Genomic DNA, 21,287 nt, shown 5'->3' with positions numbered 1-21,287 from the left:
GGATCGAACCACCAACCTTCCGATCAGTAGCTGATCTGTTCTACCACCTGAGCCTCAGCCACCCCACACAAAGTGGGGTGATGATGCAGTACATGAGCACAATGCCTATACAAATATACCTATATCATGCATAAAAGAACTGAAAAATGGTACATACTTCTTCAATTCTAAGTTTTTCCATATTCGAGCATTAAAAATAAATAAAAGAATAAATAAATAATTTGGTCATTTTCAGGTTGTAAAATAATTTAAGTGGAAGCTTAGACGACAGTATTTATAATTATTTAACAAAAAGTAAACTTCACAGCATCACATCTGAAATTAAGTATTTTAGCACAGATACAAGAGGACTTGTTTTGCAGCCATAAGATGTGAACAACTTGTAGTCCCTGAGGAGACCATGAACTCCTCTCTATGTCAAAATATTCCAAATGTGAGGCCATCAGTTAAAATTTGGCCCAAACTGGATCAATGTAAAACAGAAAGGCTGGAAAAACATTACCCACGTTTTTGTTTATTTCATCATGAAATAACTGTCTTAATCGTGTCAATTTATTGATTAAGTGACAGAAGAGTTACATCTTATATTATGGGCTTTCCTTTTAACCCATTAAAGAACACTTTCATTCCACTTTCGTGAACTTCCAAGCACTGTGGAGTTTTGTTTTTCATTTTTTAGTTTAATTGCAATCGAAATCTGGTTAAAGGAACTTACAAGTTCACCATTTTGATATTAAAAAGTAATATAAACAATAAATTCACTTTGTAAGAAGATAGACTCTTTTATTTGGTAAAATATATTTTACAAAATTTTCATTTTGCTCATTATAAAGATAAAAAAATATTCCTAAATCTTCATCAGCATAGAAAAACAATCAAAACAAAAATATACAAATAACCAAGTAACTAAATAAATAAATAAAATAAATAGACAAGCAATTAAATTAACACAGCCGTCATTACAGACATGACAAGAGACAGGTTTTATTGGGCCGTGTGCAGAGATGAAGCCAGCTGTTCTGCTCTCATTAGATGGGCTTTGGCTTCTTTCCTGATCACCTCCCAGGCTTCAGCACTGTGACCCTACAGAAATACCAATATTAGTATTCTTATTGTTATTGAAACAAGTTATTATATCTATTTACTTTAAGGTTGATCTAAAACCCAAATTAATGAGAATGATGTGATCTTACCATTTCCTTTAGGATATGATGTGAGAGTCTCTTAAAGTACATGCGCAGCTTTGTGGTTTTCTTCTTGTGACTGTGGCTCCCAATCTAATTTAATTACAAGCAAAACGACAATTAAGAATATGTCATGTCATGTAAAGTATCATATTCGAATGTAATAAAAACCTAACTGAAAGTGAACTTACACAGGAGTGAAGCTCTTCAGCCTGTTTGTTGACAATATTGAGCAAATTCCTCACTGTGCTGTCCTCCCATGATGCAGAGCTGTGATCCTCCTCAAACAGGGCAGCCACCTCCTCCAGAATCTGAACTGTGAAAGCCAGTTTATCCTCAGCCTGGAAGAAGAAGAAGATCAAATACAGACCACTTTAGAAATGCTTCAGTAATAATAAGAGTGGATTTAAAAGACAAAATTAATCTGTCCTAAGGGAAAATTATGTTTTTTTCTATAAATAGGCAAAAGCTGAGGTTCACTTACTGATGATTTGGACACCTGGTGGTACAGGTGATTAGGGAAGGCCACAGTGACCTCCACTTCAGTGGTGTTAGTGGAGTTTTTAGCCTGAAACACATTGAGTGTTTTAGTCATCAGATGCTAAATTGAAATAATTCTTTCACGAAAAATAACAAATCAACTAATATTAAAGCATTAAACACTCACCATGGTATCAATTAGATTCAGAGTTTCTTCGTTGTGCTGTCTGAATTTATGATCCATCCATCTGCAGCTTAGCGAGGAGCTTTCAGTGGACAGAGCGAGAAACAGGCAAGCAAAGAGAATCCTGTTCATCATTTTTTAAAGGTATAAACTTCCTTTGTATGAAGCAAACTCTCGGATGTCTGATGGAGCAGACCTGCAGCGCTGCATTTATAGCAGAGCGAACATATTTCATTTTCCATACCTGGGAAACCCGCAGGTGAGCGGGTTGAGGCCTCAACGTACAACAGGCTGTAATGTCGGAAATCTCAGATTAGAATTTGCATCCAAATCAAAGAAAATATTCCACAGTGGAGGATAGGCAGCGTTTTTAAACAAGCTAAGGTATCACCCTCGTTAATTTAGTAATTTACGTCACTACGAGTTACCTGCCAAACATAAATACATGAACTTAAATACGTGAAACACAAAACAAGAAACACATCTCACAGCTGATTTTTTTCCCCATTAGGCTACCTCTACATGTTTCTGAAATAGTTAAGTTGTGATATGAAAAAAATTACGTCTTGCTTGAATATTTATCTCGATTTTAGCGCCAGTTTACACCCCGAAAATAAAAATAATTAAATACAATGAGATTTCATTAACGGCCACCTTACTTAAATCTGTGTAATTTATAATAAAAGCTGGTACTGCACATTTCATCAATTTGCATTACTTGTTTGTGTTTTTTTTTTTCCTTTTTTCGGCATCTTTTTTCACACAGCACACAGTGTTTTCGGTTTGAACAACGAACAATGTATTTTTTTCACAGTTGGAATTACTCAGTTGCTTCTTTTACCTAACGCTCCAGGTCTATTGCACAGTGTCCATGTGTGCTATAAAAGGGAAGTTCTTACTTTCAGAAACTGAAAGTGGCTTGATGACTGTGCGGAATGTGTCGTAACGCGAACCGATGAGTGACATTTCGCCTTGTTTTATCTTGAACCTGTGGCTTCCCTGTGTGAACCAGGTAACCTACGGAAAACTGCTTCACGTCTTAATCGGAAGATTAGCCCATGTTTTCATCTCAATTGAGAAATAATGAATAAAGACACTACTATTGTATAGGCAGACACGAGATCAGTAACCCTGACTGAAACCCACAATTTCAATTTTCAAAATTTTCTGGACCGGTACAGGACAAATACGGCCTAGCTTGAATTGTGACCACTATAAAAAAGCATAAAAACTCTCATTTTGAAGACCCTGAGTAATTTATCGCCTGTAGATTTGATTAAGCAATTCACTGTATATTGGAATGAACAACACTAATACCCCAGTGCAGGTGGTTCTGATGTCATGCAAATGTGAGCATATATTCACTGGTACATATATTAACGAATTAATAAAATATTAGCATTTGTGAATTTTGTAGCTCATTTTTAAACACTTAAGTAACCCTTAAGAAGAGTAACTCTTCTTTATCTGACGGACTTATTGCACCAATATGCCAGATCACACTCGTCTAGATCACTGGAGCAGATCTCGAAATTTCAGGTTAGGTCTATTTACCGTTTCCACTACATTATGATCCTATATTACTTAAAGCGTCATTTTTAGTTTCTTTAATTAACTCATTTTTTATTCCTTTTATTATATACTGATTTAAAATAAAGTCGATCTAAACTTCTGCTTGTGTGGTCACGTTAACCTGTGTCAGTTTGTGTGCTAAGCAATGATGAGAAATTAGTTTGTGAGTTCGAGAATTGCATTCGAAATCCAGTTAATCCTGCAACCTGGAAGAACAATCACAGACTACCTAACAGATACTTTTACACCACTGCTCAGGAAATTTTTAAAAGGAAAGGTCAATGTATTTATTACATCCAGTGATTTTGTTTAAAAGAAGAAGAAGAAGAAGAAGAAGAAGAAGAAGAAGAAGAAGAGAAGTAGGTTTAGAAGTAAAAGCTGGGGACGCCTGACGGTACAGATGATTGGGGAAGGGTATATTTTCCTCCACTTCAGTGGTGTTGGTTCAGTTATCCTGCATTAAACTCATCAAGTGTTTAAAGCATCAAACACAATATTGAAATATTTAAACTAAACAAAAATCCAACTTATTAGATGGCATTGAGTAGCTTTAGTAGCTTTTTATTATAAATTCAAAGTTTCAGATTTTATCACTGGAATAGCTTGTGTTTTGGTATAAAAAAAATATAATGTGTTACAACAATATCATTCCAACTTTATTACATTTAGACTATTATACAATTAAAATGATTTGTTAGCTGCTGAATTTGGGTATTGTGCATTTACACATGAATTATTTCCACAGATTGTTAATGGTTTGGTTTGGTTAATTGTTTTCTTATTCCTGGGTACTTTTCCACTAGGGCACAACCCTTTACTGTACGCTGACCTATGTGATTTTTTTTATGATTACTCAGTTGCTTGTGTGGAAAACTAATACTTCATAAATAAATGAAACTGCACAGTATCCACACGAGACATAAAAAGGAAGCGATAAAAAGTGGCTTTGTGGTTCTGCAACTGTTGCCATTCAGCATTCATTCAAAGGAACCGGCCAGTGATATTTCACCTTCTTTTACCTAGAATATGTGAAACTTGTGGCAACATGGGAAGATTAACATCCCTTGAGACTTTACAAAATTACAAAATAAAAGGCATGGTGAGGAAGAGAGCCAGAGAATAATAACACAGCTGTGTTTGAAGAAAGAAATGCATTTCAAGAAACTCGCAGATGATGATCTGAAGAAAAAAAATCTACATTATTCTAATTCTTACAAGAAGGATTTTTTCATTTAGCTTATAATTTTGTAATATATTCTTCTTTTTTTTCATTTACAAGCTGCTTGGATAAGTGATTCTTTTTTTCCTCTGTGTGGGCTAACAGATATACATAATTATAAATATGTATTAAACTTAACAGTTGATATAATTATTTAATACTTAATATTTAAGCTTTCTGAAGGGTTATTAAATATTAAACTTTGGTTCTTCTTTGTTTTTTTGTTTCTAAAGTACGTTGTGTGTAATTTTTTATTTATTATAATTATTCATTAAATTATGTCTGGTCAAGACTGTAATAATCCAACAGCAAACATGCTGGAAAACGTGAAAAAAAAACTTGAGAACCAAGTGACTTCAAGAACCAGTAAATGCCATCAGACATTTTCTGTAGGCTCTTATCAAAGCTGCACAAAAAGGGGAAAATTTTGACCTGCTTTGACCTTTTAATCAATAGAACCTTTTCTTTCTGTTTGCCCTTTGGTTGCTTTTAACTTCTTTCATGATTTCCCACTGTGATGTTTCAGCAACTTTGCGGCCGTTTCCAGCTTTTTGTTTTTCTATAGAGCAGTAAAAGACATGATCATAGCATGGTTCACACAAGTCTGTTCTGACAACAACTCCAAGAGGCTTTTGAAAAAGTCTTTAGCAAAACTGAAACGTAAAGCACAACAATAGTAAAACAGTCACCATGGTATCAAGTAGAATTAGAGTTTCTTCATTGTTCTGTCTGAATTTATGATCCATCCATCTGCAGCTTAGCGAGCAGCCTTCAGTGGACAGAGCGAGAAACAGGCAAGCAAAGAGAATCCTGCTGATCGCTTTTTCAGAAGCTATAAACTGCTTTTGTATGAAGCAAACCCTCAGGTGTCCTGGTGTTCTGATGGAGCAGATTGTTAAATGTTGGCTTTAAATCTATAATTACACAAAAGAACGGAGAACATGGTAAAATATCAGAATGATAAAAAAGAAACATATGTACCTGAAGATCTAGAAAAGACCAAAAAAAAGCATGACAAAAAATACAACTCATAACTGACTATTTTGTTTATCATAGGCTGTATATGTGTTAGCTTGATAAAAGAAATAACGTGTTTATATGGTGACTTTACATCAAACAAATTAAAACAATCAAATCAAAAACAATTATTGACTGCTTGATTTAATATTACAGAACATTTGTAGTATTGGGCATTTATATATTTATTATTAAATTTCATTTATTTCAGTATTATTATTTTTTTGGCATGGCTTTATAGGAATTCTTTCCATACTCTGTGGGGGTACAGGTGATTTGATATGTACAATTAGCAATGTGGTATTTTCCTATTGTTCAAATCACCAACTTAATTACCAGGCGTGTAAAATAGAGAACTATGTAATAGAAAAACCTGGAGGTCTAAAAGCATAGTATCCATAGAGCCATAAACAGGAAGTTTCTGTATGAAGAAACTGAAAGTGAGTTAGTGACTGAGTAACTGCACTGTCACGATCATTCATAGGAATCGATCAGTGATATTTGCCTCTCTAGGATGTAGTTTTAGAAGTAGGTAAGCCAAAGAAGGGGATTCTCCTTCACATTTTAATGGGAAGATTTGGGAAGATTGCTGCAAAAGGAAGCAAAAAGGTGTTGCCGTTATTTATAATGAGTAGAAAAAAATGTCTAAAACATGGTGAGTGTTTAGTGTAGAAATATCTATTTGATCATTCACCAAGACAGATCTGCTCTTTTAATACAGAAACTACAAAAATAGTTGGACCCGGACCCGACTACACAGTTCACTCTTTTAACAGTTTTATTTGGTTGCTGGTTATTACGACACTCAGTTGCAACTTTTCAGCTACAACCCCACACACACCACAACAACCTCAGGTGCCAGCACGTTTTTTCCGGGGCAGGCGTGATGAGCTCCAATGTGTGTCAGCCTCCCCTGCAGCCGCGCCACAAACCACACCCAGCCACAGCTATTTTAATACAGATTTTATGAATGCTGTGCAACATTTAACCAAATTTTTTTTATTTATGTTGAAGGTTTAATGCCTTTGAAGATCCTCTGCAATCATGCAGACAAACTGTTGAAATGCAATAGTTTAGATATTTCAAGCTGTTTGTCATCGCTTTCATAAATTGAAGGCTTATTAAATATTAACCATAACTTTGACTTTTTTACATGAAAAAAAATACATTTTTATGTTGTTGTTTTTCTGATATATATTGTGTAACCTTATATTGAATTATGTCTGGTTGAAAATCTAATAATTCAGTGACAAATGGGATTGAAAAAGTGAATAATTGCATGAATGAAGTAACTTCAAGAACCAACTTTAGTAGTAGCAAACTCCATCAGACATTCGGTGTAGCTTCTTAATAGAAATGCGGAATAATGAGCCTTTCATGACTTCCTTCTGTGATGTTTGCAAGGACAGCAGCAACAGTACACTTGGGCCTTTAGAAATGCCTTTATGCTAAAGATGTGGCTGTGAATATTGTCTGCTTAACTGGAAAACCTCACTCCAAGATGTTTTTGGAAAGGTCATTAGCAATGAATTGTAAGTGATTGAGCCACATTTTCTCATATTGCAAGTAGTTCAAGGCTTTTCTTTTTTACACTTGCTTTCCAGCAACCAATAGCAATAATTCCATAAAACAAAACAAAAAAAGACAACTTTTGAAAACAATAAGAAGAACAGATTTGATTTGAACCTTGAATTTGAATTCTAATTTAAAGGGGGGGAAAAGGGCAGCATGGTTCTGTAGTTATTCATAATGCCTATTGACTGGACCAACAAAATCCAAAGCAGATGTGTTGACTCACAACAATGATGGCCAATTTGAATCCACTGGCCAGCTATGGTCCTTCTGAGTAAGGTTTGGTGTTCTTCCCATGCTTGTGATTTCATCTTACAGTAAAGGAATGCATGGGTTAGGTTTCATTTTATTATCATCATCATCACCATAAAATTAATTAAAAATATACCCAAAAGGTAGAGTATATAGTGAACCTCTTGAAATTGAGGTACACAACAGGTGTGAGGGGCTAACAAAGCAAAATAACCATCAGTGCCAATAGAAAAGGATCAGTCAGTCAGAGAAGACTGAAACCAGTGTGAAGCTACAAAGAAACTGCTCTAGACTAGAAGTAAGACTCTCAGGTTCCTCTCTTCCTTACAAAGGACACTTACCTATATAAATTAAAAACACATTTTTAATTCTTTTGTGTTATTTTGTTTTCCAGGAATCAAAATAATGAAAACATTTAATTGGAAATAAGAGTTATTTTTTATTGAATTCCAGACAAAACATTTATAGAAAATGTTAGTTTCAGTTGGTCATATTTGAAAATAGATACAAATCCAATCAACTAATACATAAAATCAATGGATAAATAAATAAATAAATAAAGGCAATAAATTTTACATTCTTTATGTGACAGAGATTTTAGTTGGCAGTGTGCAGAGATGAAGCCAGCGGTTCTGCTCTTAATAGATGGGCTAATGATCACCTCCTGATCACCTCCCATGGTTCTGCACTGTGACCCTACAGACACAACAACATTATCACTATTAAAACATGCCAGAGGTGTTTAATTAAAGAATTGGTCAAAACATTAAAGACGTACCTTCTTCTTTAGGACATCATCTGAAAGTCTTTTGAAATACAGCTGTGAGTTCTTCTTCTTGTGACTGTGGCTCCCAATCTAAATAAGGAAAAATGGTCATTTAAATATATGTTTTAGCCATGTAAGCAGTATAATTGATCTCAGTTATCTCAGTAGTGGTGTTACTGAAAGTGAACTTAAACAGGAGTGAAGCTCTTCGGCCTGTTTGTTGACAATATTGAGAAAGTTCCTCACTGTGCTGTCCTCCCATGATGCAGAGCTGTTATCCTCCTCAAACAGGGCAGCCACCTCCTCCAGAACCTGAACTGTGAAAGCCAGTTTATCCTCAGCCTGGAAGGAGAGCAATCACAGATTATGTATTCACATGACTGTCTCTGAAAATAAATAAATACGTTGATTAATTAATTAAGTCAAAGCTGAGGTTCACTTACTGATGATATGGACACCTGGCGGTACAGGTGGTTAGGGAAGACCAGTGACCTCCACTTCAGTGGTGTTAGTGTAGTTATTAGCCTGCATCACATACAGAGACATATCATGTTTGAGTTAACAGGCACTACGTTTAAATAACTAAATTACAGTCAGTACACTTTTAAATATTTAGACTGAATATTAAAAGATGTGCACTCACCATGGTATCAAGTCTCTTCGTTGTGCTGTCTGAATTTATGATCCATCCATTTGCAGCTCAACGAGGAGCCTGCAGTGAACAAAGCGAGAAACAGGCAAGCAAAGGAAATATCCACATCATCATTTTTTCAAAAGGTATTAATTGCTTTTGCATGAAGCAAGAGCTTCCTCTTGTTCTGATGGAGAATACCTGAAATGCCGCGTTTATAGCTTTCCATTTCCATTTTTTTCCAACCCCCCCCCCCCCCCCCCCCCCCCAAAAAAACCCCTCTTGATTCTTTTGCTTTGATGTAGTTACTTATCTAAGGTGGAAAGTTTTTTGTTTGTTTGTTTGTTTGTTTGTTTGTTTGTTTGTTTGTTTGTTTGTTTGTTTGTTTGTTTGGTTGTTTGTTTGGTTGGTTGGTTGGTTTTTGCTTTGTTTTATTATTTGCTTCGAGCTGCATGCAAAAAGATATTTTGTGAAAAGGGTTGGCGTAATAAGCAAATGCTTCAGCCAATACCTTTTGATTAGCCTTGTCTCATGCTTTCTTGCTTTGTGGTAGATCTTTGTTCTGTTTTCACTGAGATATTTGAATGCTAATCAATAAAAATCAAATCAAATCAAAATAACCTGCTGTGTGAATCCCGAAGGTGAATGACGGCTTTCACTATGCAGAGAACATTACGGATTTTAATTTGTATCATAAGGAAATAAAATATCCCAAATGTTAGGACAAACAAAAATTTAAACACTGAGGATTAATTGCCATCATTATAATGGTTACAGGCAATTGACATGTGTAACTGAATACCTAAAAAAAAAAAAAAAAAAATCACAATTAAAACTCACAACTGATGGTGTAATTTGAGTTATTTGATGTTCGATATTGAAAACGTGTATTACTGGGCTGAGTTTCCAGCACAAAGCTCAGAAGATAATTTCTGACAAATTAGATACCTTAAATGAGTGCTAAATTACAAACACCAAGCAATGCACACATATAGGTTTTTTTCTTGGAAGACGAAGAATAAGACTCTAAACAAAGACGCATTCCTTTATAATGTAAACTTTGAACAATGCGCAAGTTTTGTTTCCATTTCAGGGTTAAAATCTGCTCAGATTTTCCCATTATAATGTAAAGGTGAACTCCTAGGTTACCTACTCATCACTCTAAATCCTCAGAAGGTGAAATATCAAAGGTCGATTCTTAAGAATGATAGCAACAGTGCACGCGCACATTCACTAACTTTCAGTTTCTTTATGTTTGAACTTCCCATTTCTGGCACAACAGATACCTACTGTGCAATTAGACCTGCAGCTTTACGTATTGGGTGATTTTCCGTTTAAGTAATTAAATCGCTCATTTGGACAGTAGAAAAATACCGCGTTGGTCAGTGTGCAGATCGAAAACGTTGCTTGTACGCAGAGAATTCCTGGGAAAACAAGACCATCACTGACAATCACAGAAATTAGTATGAAAGAAATTAAGTAAATATATAAATGGGCAATAGCACAAATATCCTGCCTTAGATAGAATTAAATCAAGTAGCCAAAAATTTCAAAAATTCCATGGCTGGTTCCCTTGGTAAGACTGTCCTATGTAGCTATGTCGGTAATAATTTTAATAAACGTGAGCACAAGACAGGACGACACTTGACAATAAGTAGAAACATTAACTTGTTTATTCTTTGATATGCATTTTTTATCAACCATATTGTGTCACTTTGTATGTCTCTCACAATTTCCCGTCGTCACCCCCTCCCCTCTGCTATGCCCCTACGCTGTTCTGTTTTTGGTGTACCACTCATATATTTTTCGTGGCCCCCATATGGCCACCTCTAAAAAAAAAAAAAAAAATTCTGGCCGTGCACCTGCTTCAGTTATATGTGAACACTGGCATCCTCGAAAGAGTGACCTTTGTCCTTTAGACCTTTGTCCAGTGGAGGTTGCCAATGTTCACATTTTGGAATGTAGATGGTTTGAAAGAGGAGTAAAAGAGGGCATCTATGTCCACTGTGAGTGACCATCTTTGAACAGAGGCGGTGGTTTACGACACCAACTGTCTGCCATCTATAATCCAGTTTTGAGATCCCTTCCCAGACGCCTTAAAGCTCACTCACATCCTGGGCCATTTGACCTCAGTAAATCACATGATAGGGTGGGGCTAGGTTTTACAATGAGCTCCCCTGAAACCTTGGCTGATTGTGACCTACACCCGTTTTCACACCTTGGCTCATGTGATTAGGTAGTGGATCATTAGGGGGTCCTTTTTTCCCTTTTGGGGGGTAAACTCCCACAGGGTTTAAATCTGGGACTCTCCACCAATTGACCCTAGAACTGAAGAAGCTTCTTGGATGAGAGGTGAAACGTCTTCAAGCAACTTAAAGAAGTCCAGACGCTTTTCTTTCCAAGTTTTTTAGACCTTATGATTTATGTTTACTTAGAATTAATATTTAGGTATTAAGTATTCCAGAATATGTTAATAATAACTACGATCATATTGTTGTGTCTGTAGGGTCACAGTGCTGAAACCTTGGAGGTGATCAGGAATGAAACCAAAGGCCATCTAGTAAGAGCAGACAAGCTGGTTTCATCTCTGCACAGTGCCAACTAAAATCTGTCTGTTATCATGTCTGTGACATGAACGCTGTTTTAATTTATTCGATTCTCTATTTATATCTATAGTTATTATTATTTTTTATTAAATTGTTTGTGTATGTATGTATTATTGCTATGTTGATTTTTGATTTATTAATGCTGATCAACATATTCATTTTTCTTTTAATTTATACTGAGCAAATATTTTTATGATATTCTTTCTATATTCTAAACACACGCTGCCAGCATCTAGAAGCGTCTTGGGATATCAGTGTTGCTCATTCCAATATACTATGTCAATACATAGTCAAGTCTACAAGTAATAAATGATTTACTCAAGGTCTTTAAATAGGAGTTTTTATACTCGTTTGCAGTTCAGTTTCAACATTTTTACTCTTAATGCCAACTACTGTAAACCCGAAAAAGCTGATGAACTTAAAAGTCGAAGCTTATCATCTTATCAGAACTTTAATATTTTGATTACACTTGTACCTGTTCGTTACAGTAAAACTAACATGTTTAATATTTAAACACTGAACTGCTTCGCACTCCGTCCAAGCACTTTGCTCTCCAATGTTGTCTTTCTATTGTTTTGTATATAATCCTCTAGTTTGTATAATGTAATAAGGTCATCCACTGTTATTTGTGCATGCAACTGCATTTTAGACTTTTGACTGTGAGTCCCTCAAATGGTAAAAGGAAGTGACTCCAGCCTGGCAACAATAATTAAAGTTAAGATTAAATTCTGTCAGCTTAGCTAATCTATGCAGGTTTATCAAAAATGCAGACAGTGTTGAAGCTGACAGTATTCTGCATCTTGATGTGACTTGCTGCAGGTAGCCAGGATGGATCGGAGATGGTAAAAATGGCATAAAAATTGTTTTTATATCAGGACAGATGACAGAAAGAGGCAGTTTGACTTAAAAGAGACATTTGTATAATTTCATTTTTGTATTTAAAGTTTGCAAGGCGATACAAGACACTTCAGTGTCTTGTTTTTGGAGAATTTTCCGAGGTCCATTTGATGCACTTAAGTGTGCACCTGTTTATAAAAGCTCCAAAACGAAAGTCTTTAAACCTGCATCCCTCTGCAGCAGGGGGCTTTTCTTGCCACACACCTACCATTCTGTATCCAGGTTTATTGAAGTGATTTTATCTGACAGAAATTTGCATTTAAATATGAAAAAAGAGAAGCAAATTAAAAAGGGCAGCGTGGTGGTGTTGTGGTTATTGTTACTGAGTCACAGCAAAAAGGCTGGGGGCTTTCTGTGTTGGGTTTTTCTGTTCTTCCAATGCTTGAGGTTTCCTTCCACAAAGAAATGCATTCTTTAGGCTGACTGCCAATTATTGGCTATAGTTGTGAATGCATGTGTTAATGGTTGTCTGCCCTGTGATAGATTTGCTACCTATACCCTGTCTGTGGCTCTATGAGAGCTCATGTAGGCCCCAGTAAAGAGACTGAGAAACAGACAAACAAAGAAAATCCTGTTTATGAATTTTTGAAAATGTATAAATTGCCTTTATATAAGTAAACTGAACGTCTCCTAGTGATTTAATAAAATGATCTAAAAATATTTAGAATTTGCTAAAAAAAAAAAAAACATTGATAAAGATTATTTTACATCATTATAATGGCTTCAAGCAGGAACACAGGTAACCAAATACCTTAAAAAAGCATGACGACAAACACAACTCATGCATGATGGCATAATTTGAATTGTTTAAACTCTCACATGTATTATTGGGAAATTAGCTGCCAATACAAAGCTAAAAAGATTATTTCTGTAAAATTAGATACAGTCAATTACAACACCAAGCAGTGATGACGTATAGGGTTTTGGCTTGGAAGAATAAAAATCTAAAAAAAAGTCGCATTCCTTCATAGTTTAAACAGTGATTTAAAAAAAAAAATCAGGATTCAAATCTGCTCAGGTTGCCACATTAAAATGTAAGGGTGAATCCTCTTCTCCAGGTTACCTGCTTCTCACTCTAAATTCCCAGAAGGTTAAATATTACTCAGAATGCGCGACATAGCGCAGGCGCTGGGTCACGAAATCACTTTCAGTTTCTTTATACAGGAACTTTGTGGCACTGTGGATATGGTGCAATTAGATCTACAGCTTCACGTACTGCGTAATTAACAGTTTTACGTGTTTAGGTAGTTAATTAGATAATTCGAAAATGAAGAAAATCCGCATTACTACCGAAAACATCGTGTCTGTATGGAAAGAATTCCTTGGAGAAAAAAATCATTACATAAAAGTCAATGAAATAATTTATTATTAAATAAACAGAGTAAATATTAAATAAATAGAGTAAAATATAAATGAGCTTAAATGCTTAATATATTTTGTGTTAAATATATGTAAGTCAAGTATCCAACAATAAGTTTAAAAATTTGATTTGTTACATGTTAGGTCTCGATATAAACAGAGAGAAGGTAAAGCATTTCAGTGATTATAAATAAAATGCATTTCTTAACAGTAGGCGTTATAACTAAATTAATAGTAATTATAAGTAAATGAATCTTTATTAATAGTTTAGGATGTTTGAAATGTATAAATTACAATATAAATACAAATTCTGAAATGTGTCACTTACCTGCATGATGTAATGAAAGCCACAGGTGTTTTCCTTTTTCCGTTTTTTCTGCTATAAATCCGGCGTTACTGGTCTACATCAGAACACCAGGAGACATTTGAGTTTGCTTCATACAAGAGCAGTTAATACCTTTTGGAAAATGATCAGCAGGGTTTTCTTTGCTTGCCTGTTTCTCGGTCTGGTCACTGCAGGCTCCTCGTTGAGCTGCAGATGGATGGATCATAAATTCAAACAGCACAACGAAGAGACTCTGAATCTACTTGATACCATGGTGAGTGCACGTCTTTTAATATTTATGCTAAAAAAAAATTTAAATGTGCGTAAATTTAGTGCCTGTTTACTGAAACACTCCATGTGCTTCTGTGTGTGATGCAGGCTAATAATTCCACTAACATCACTGAAGTGGAGGTCACCGTGGCCTTCCCTAATCACCTGTACCACCAGGTGTCCAAATCATCAGTAAGTAAATCTCTGTTTTTCTGATTTAATCCCGTAATATCCCAGACAACTCTTTAAAGTAAGCCAACTTCAGTTTTAACTTAGAAACGTAATTTTCTTTTCAGAGACAGTCCTGTGAGTAAATTATATTTGATTACTCTCCTGCTAGGTTGAGGATAAACTGGCTTTCACAGTTCAGATTCTGGAGGAGGTGGCTGCCCTGTTTGAGGAGGATCACAGCGCTGCATCATGGGAGGACAGCACAGTGAGGAACTTTCTCAATATTGTCAACAAACAGGCTGAAGAGCTTCACTCCTGTGTAAGTTCACTTTCAGTTAGGTTTTTATTACATTCAAATACTTTATATGACATGACATATTCTTAATTGTCGTTTTGCTTGTAATTAAATTAGATTGGGAGCCACAGTCACAAGAAGAAAACCACAAAGCTGCGCATGTACTTTAAGAGACTCTCACATCATATCCTAAAGGAAATGGTAAGATCACATCATTCTCATTAATTTGGGGTTTAGATCATCCTTAAGATAAATAGATATAATAACTTGTTTCAATAACAATAAGAATATTAATATTGGTATTTCTGTAGGGTCACAGTGCTGAAGCCTGGGAGGTGATCAGGAAAGAAGCCAAAGCCCATCTAATGAGAGCAGAACAGCTGGCTTCATCTCTGCACACTGCCAACTAAAATCTGTCTGTTACAGGAAGGATTTATTAATTTAGTCATTTTTTAACTTATTTATCTACTAATTTATTTACTGATTTTTACATTGCTTGTATAAGTGAATATTTCTAAGTGTTAAACAGCATGTCTTTATTTATTTGTGAATTTACTTTAAATTAAACAGAACATTTTCTGTATCATTTTATATGTTGAAATCAATAAATATTTCCCATTTAAAAAAGAAAGTGGACATGTTTTTTTCCTGCAAAACGAAGTAAACAGATGTTGCATTTTCACAGATGATGCTTTTTAATAGGTAGAATCAAATATCAGAAACCTGCCGAGCCAAAGAAAAATCTCTTTGATCGTTCACAAAGACAGATCTGCACGTATAACATAAAAATTACAAAAACAGATTAGTCTATTTTTTCCCTCTCACTTTATCATAAGATTGATATCATAAGATATCACAACATTTAGCTAAAGGGGACGAAAAAAAACCTGATTCAAATTTCTTCATACACTATGCTGCTGACATTGTGCAGTGTCACTGTGATGGATTACTGAAAACTACAAATGAAAACATTAATAAAAATCATTAAACAAGATAAGCAAGTTTCAAAGCAAAGCACGTATAATCCAAGAATCTTTTGGAGAAGTCATTATAACTACTACTACTTATAATGTTTTGTTTCATTTTAAAAATATCAGCTGTTGGAGTCTTTCTAAAGAACCAGAGTTTATGTTCTCAGTAGACCTGGAGTATAGTAAACTATGCTTTGTTTACATTTCTTGATTCTTAAGAAGAAAAGAAAATGTTATTTGCACCAAATCATTTTTGCCCTTTCCACTTTTTGAAGCCAGCTTTCCTCTGATTGGATACTCAGCCTTCTACATAAATCTCCTATCTGTCTTGCTGAAATGACCATATTAAATATATCCCATCTCACTGACATCATATATAGCCAAGACAGGTGAAAAACCTAAGATGCATGTTTGTTTCAAAGTACATACTCTGACAATACCTGAAACTTTGGACATATTTAATAAGCCATCGACCATTGCAATAGTAAATTTATATATAAATGCAGAACTAAGAAAAGCGCGATAGTTCAATTTAAACGAGGGCATAATGGGAAGGATACAACTTTAAGAACAAATTTGAAATGTCTAATTAAACAGAAGACTAAAATAAAACAGAACAGTGCTGTGATGTGTTTAGTTTTGTTGACTGCAGTGACACAGTCACAGGTTTTAATCCGTAGTCACAGGGGTCCTTTATTGTTGTGGGGTTTGGATGCTCTTTCTGTTCTTGTGGCATCTTCCCACAGAACAGACAAGTATACATGGGTTAAGTCAACAGGCGATTCAAAGTTGGTCGTATTGTGAGTGTCATTGTGCGACCTGTTCAGAGTACGTCCCTCCTTTAGCCTTATGAGAGCTGACATAGGCTCCATGATGGATTGATGAATGTTGTACAAGGATGAGCCTATTACATAAGGGAGGCATTGAAGCAAGGTCTGTGACACCTCTGGCAGGAGAGAAGGATTAATCAATAAACTTTCATTTAAAATGGCAAAGTGTAGAGAGACAGAGAGACCTGAGATTTAACATAAGATTAACTTTGTAAAGAAATGACAGACAAATAATTGTCAGCTTTCATTATCTACTGATCATCATCATAAAATTCATTAAAATATAACCAAGAGGTAAATCTGAACACTACAGGTGTGAGGGGCTAACAACGCAAAATGACCATCAGTGTTAATAGAAACAGATCAGTCAGTTAGAGAAGACTTAAACCAGTGTGAAGCATTTATAGCTACAAATAAACTGCTCCAGACTAAAGGTAAGGCTTTCATGCTCCTGTTTACTGAACCTTACTGAACTGACCAAACCGCTTATTTGTAATAATTACAAACAAGTTTAAATTTCTTATTTTTCTGTTTCTTATTTTGTTTCCTATGAATCAAAAGATTGACAATATCCATTTGCAATAAGTGTTCTTTTTATTACGTCAAGACAAAAAAAGTTATAGAAAATATTAGATTTAGTTTGTAAGCACTGAAAATACTGATGCAGTCAACCGATAAATAGAAGTCAATAGATAGATAAATAAATAAATACAAAAAGTAACAGGCAAGCAGATAAATGAATACATTTTCATGTAACAGACAGATTTTAGTTGGCAGTGTGCAGAGATGAAGCCAGCTGTTCTGCTCTCATTAGATGGGCTTTGGTTTCCTTCCTGATCACCTCCCAGGCTTCAGCGCTGTGATCCTACAGACACAACAACATTAACATTAGTAAAATATGCCAGAGGTGTTTAATTAAAGAATTGGTTTTAAAAAAATAATAAAGACCTACCTTTTTCTTTAGGACATCATCTGAAAGTCTTTTGAAATACATTTTTGTCCTGAAATACAGCTGTGAGTTCTTCTTCTTGTGACTGTGGCTCCCAATCTAATTTAATTACAAGCAAAATTACAATTAAGAATATGTCATGTCATGTAAAGTATCATATTCGAATGTAATAAAAACCTAACTGAAAGTGAACTTACACAGGAGTGAAGCTCTTCAGCCTGTTTGCTGACAATATTGAGAAAGTTCCTCACTGTGCTGTCCTCCCATGATGCAGCGCTGTGATCCTCCTCAAACAGGGCAGCCACCTCCTCCAGAATCTGAACTGTGAAAGCCAGTTTATCCTCAGCCTGGAAGAAGAAGAACAGATTACCATAATTCCCTCCTCTATTAGAGAGACATTCAGTAGCCAGAAATATATTGTTTGGCTCACATAAATTACCAATATAATATTTACATAACATTGTAGATTATTGATACTATGGGCTAACGTTTAAAGAAAAACACATAGAAATATGCGCCATGTGGCCCATTTGGACTGTTTTATGTATAAGGAGATATTGTTCTGTGCTCTCATTGTGAACTAAGAGATAATTAGTTTATAAATAAACGCTAAGATTAACTTACTGATGCTTTGGACGCTTGGCGGTACAGATGATTAGGGAAAGCCAGAGTGACCTCCCCTTCAGCATCTTCAGTGGTGTTGGTGGAGTTATAAACCTGTATAACAACCAGAAACACACAGCTTGTGTGTTAAAATAATCAAACATCAAGTTCAAACCACTAAATGTTGTTACAGTTTTCTTAAAAAGAGCGCACTCACCATGGTATCAAGTAGATTCAGAGTTTCTTCGTTGTGCTGTCTGAATTTTTTGATCCATCCATTTGCAGCTCAGCGAGGAGCCTGCAGTGACCAGACCGAGAAACAGGCAAGCAAAGAGAATCCTGCTCATCATCATTTTCAAAACGTATTAACTGCTCTTCTATGAAGCAAACTCGGATGTCTCCTGGTGTTCTGATGGAGCAGACCTGTAACGCCGCATTTATGGTAGAGCAACATATTTCGTTTTCAACCTGAGGGACCTGAACGTAAACTGTGGCTTTCACCGCAGCATTCAGGTAGAGTCGAACATATTTAATTAGATCCCAAATCGTGTGAAACAATCACTGGGGTACAAAAAGTAAGAATATCGGCTCAAGTAGGAATAAGTTATATAATAAAATAAAAGGGCTCCTGGTAAAACAGCAGCCTACAAACACCGGCCATAACACGGAGCAAGTGAAAACAGACACAGCTCACGACCGATGCGGCAATTTGAAATGTTTGATCTTTGATATTTGATATTGAAAACTATAAATGGTAATAATGACTATTGGGATTTTAGCTGCTAATACAAGTAGGTTGCAAACACCAAGCCATGATCACCCATCATTGCCTATAAGATTTTTTTATTTTTATTTATTTAAATATTATTTTTGGCAGAGGAACAATAAAAGTCTAAGCGAAGACACCCTTTCTTATCAGTCTTAGGCTGAATATAATATTGCATGACTTTCGTTTTTCTACTAGGATGAAAGTCCACTCTAATCTTCCTAATAAAAATGTGAAGGACAATCCCCTTCTCCAGGTTATCTGGTTCACACGCTGATAAAACAAGGCGAAATATCACTGACCGATTCGTAAGAATGAGCGTCACAGCTCAGGCGCCCAGTCACCAGGACGCTTTCACTTTCTCGACACAGTTTCTTCCCTTTTACGGCACACTGGATACTGAACAAGCAGATCTGCAGTTTTACGTATTGCATAAAGGGTTATTATTCAAACAGGCGCAATTAGGTAATTTGAACAACAGAAAAAAAAAAAAAACAGGCCGAAAACACTGTGCCTACATGGAAAGAACGACTGGGGAAACAAAACCATGACAAATATCCGTGGAAATGAAATAAATTAAGTAACTATATAATTGTGAAATACCAGAGATACATACATATATATTATTTTTAAAATAATAATAATTATATATATATATCTTATATAAATCTAAATGAAAATGAAATGTTATGTCTGTTCTGTATTCTTTAAAATGTTCATTGAGCAAAATTAGATATTTTTGCATTATTTTATAGCATAAAAGGATCACCTCCTCTTGGAATCAGAAAGGTATTTATTGCTGTTATTATTATTTCTAAAATTAAAATTGAGGAAGAATGTAGTTATCTATTTTAATTTGAGTCAGTTTATGTATTAAGTACAGTTATACCTCACAGACACAAAGTACAGTATAGCATGAGAAATAAGTGAAATTTAGACTTGATTTCAAATTAAGCAACAAACAATAAACACGATCAATCATTTTAATGCGGTATAATACTGTGTGAGGCCCGTTCTTCCTTTTCAGCAGGGGGCGCAAGAGTGCTTGATCTGTCTATCTAACTATCTTACTGTCTATCTGCATGGTCACGTACATAAACACATTCTTAAACTGAAAAATGTGACAAAAGAAACAGTTAGACCTTTTCCTTAACAAAACAGCATAATCATACCTTAGTAATAGTTTAAAATTCAATCCAACTTTTTGCAACAAAGCACTTTAAAATCCCCAGCACAGGACCAAAGTGCTGTGCAGTAATTCAGTTAAGAACAATACAATAAAACAAAACAGAGAAAATAAAACACATAATACATAAAAATGAAAACAGCCTTATATTTAAAAAACAAGATAAAACATCATAGAATCAACTAAAACAAAAAACCGAGGTGTCAAAGGCCATGAGATGGGTTTTCAGAAGTGATTTAAACACAGGCAGAGAATAGGCCTGTCTAATCTCTAAAGGCAGATCGTTTCACAGTTTTGGAGCTGCTACAGCAAAAGCACGATCTGATGATGCGTGCTTCATTCACCTGTTCACTTTTGTTGCTGGAGATTTTAATTCCTTAGGTTGGATATCAATATTTCTGAATACTAGTAAACAGTAAATAAAGCCTTAACACGAATAGTATAGTGCAAAATATTGTCCCCAATAGGTAAAATAAGGTAAGGTAAGATGATTTATAGTGGAGAAGAAGTAAAAATAATAAAAATGTACTTAAAGTACACGTACATTAAAACAGTACTCCAGTAAAGTATTTGAGTTCAACTTCTTCTTTTGGCTGCTGACTTTAAGCGGGCCAAGTTCAACACCTACTTCCATTCGAGTAACCAATGTAGTATGAAATTGTTCTGATTCGCACAAAGATTTAGCAGCAAATCATGTTATATTCCCTTCATGAAGCAACTCTCCCCATTTATACCCACATATTGAGTTCGCTGGCGTGTACACCTTTGGATTATTTTCCTTGATGCCACTAATTTACCCTATGGCATTCGTGGAGGGCAAGTCATATTTCAGTGGGGGTCAGTACCGCCTCATCCCCCTTCTTCTGGACTCACCTCTCACCACACATTCAAACGATGTGAATTAACGTGACGATAATTCAGCACCAAACACTTGTATCAGTGCCAGCATATGAGGAGGGTCGTAATGTGATTGATACTGATGTTAATGCCAGAGGAGGTTTATGTATCTGTAGTTACTGAGACAGCGAAGCGTTGAAGACTTGTGCGCACTTTGCGCCTGACCATTTGGCAACCCCGTAACTTTACGCGCTCTTCCCCTTCATTTCAAGTTACAATAATACCACTTACGGATGATTGTGGAATAGGAGGAAATACATTTTACAAATACACTTGTTGCATCGG

General features: G+C 35.4%; 2 protein-coding genes and 2 pseudogenes across 2 annotated transcripts; 1 reads left to right on the top strand and 3 right to left on the bottom strand.

Annotated features, from left to right (window-relative positions):
- Positions 1–984: 984 nt before the first annotated feature.
- Positions 985–1,983, bottom strand: LOC146703533 (interferon a3-like). The gene is made up of 5 exons (XM_085467260.1): positions 1,852–1,983; positions 1,669–1,752; positions 1,376–1,525; positions 1,194–1,277; positions 985–1,083 (listed from the first exon to the last, which is right to left on the bottom strand). Exons 1-5 carry the CDS (start codon positions 1,981–1,983, stop codon positions 985–987), a joined length of 549 nt encoding a protein of 182 aa, XP_085323386.1.
- Positions 1,984–8,137: 6,154 nt separating this feature from the next.
- On the bottom strand, positions 8,138–9,013 carry LOC146703532 (interferon a3-like; annotated as a pseudogene).
- A 5,193-nt stretch (positions 9,014–14,206) lies between these two features.
- LOC146703531 (interferon a3-like) lies at positions 14,207–15,210 on the top strand. Its single transcript, XM_085467259.1, has 5 exons — positions 14,207–14,338; positions 14,443–14,526; positions 14,675–14,824; positions 14,918–15,001; positions 15,112–15,210. The coding sequence occupies exons 1-5, from the start codon at positions 14,207–14,209 to the stop codon at positions 15,208–15,210; spliced, it is 549 nt and encodes a 182-aa protein (XP_085323385.1).
- Positions 15,211–17,367: 2,157 nt separating this feature from the next.
- LOC146703530 (interferon a3-like) lies at positions 17,368–18,503 on the bottom strand (annotated as a pseudogene).
- Positions 18,504–21,287: the final 2,784 nt, after the last annotated feature.

This window comes from Copadichromis virginalis, linkage group LG8 (genome assembly GCF_057382275.1).
Source record: "Copadichromis virginalis isolate Kocher_CV1m ecotype Utaka linkage group LG8, C_Virginalis_male_GT1.1, whole genome shotgun sequence".
NCBI classification, from domain to species: domain Eukaryota; kingdom Metazoa; phylum Chordata; class Actinopteri; order Cichliformes; family Cichlidae; genus Copadichromis; species Copadichromis virginalis.
The sequence above is the reverse complement of the archived record's forward strand: the minus strand, read 5'-3'. Positions and strand labels throughout refer to the sequence as shown.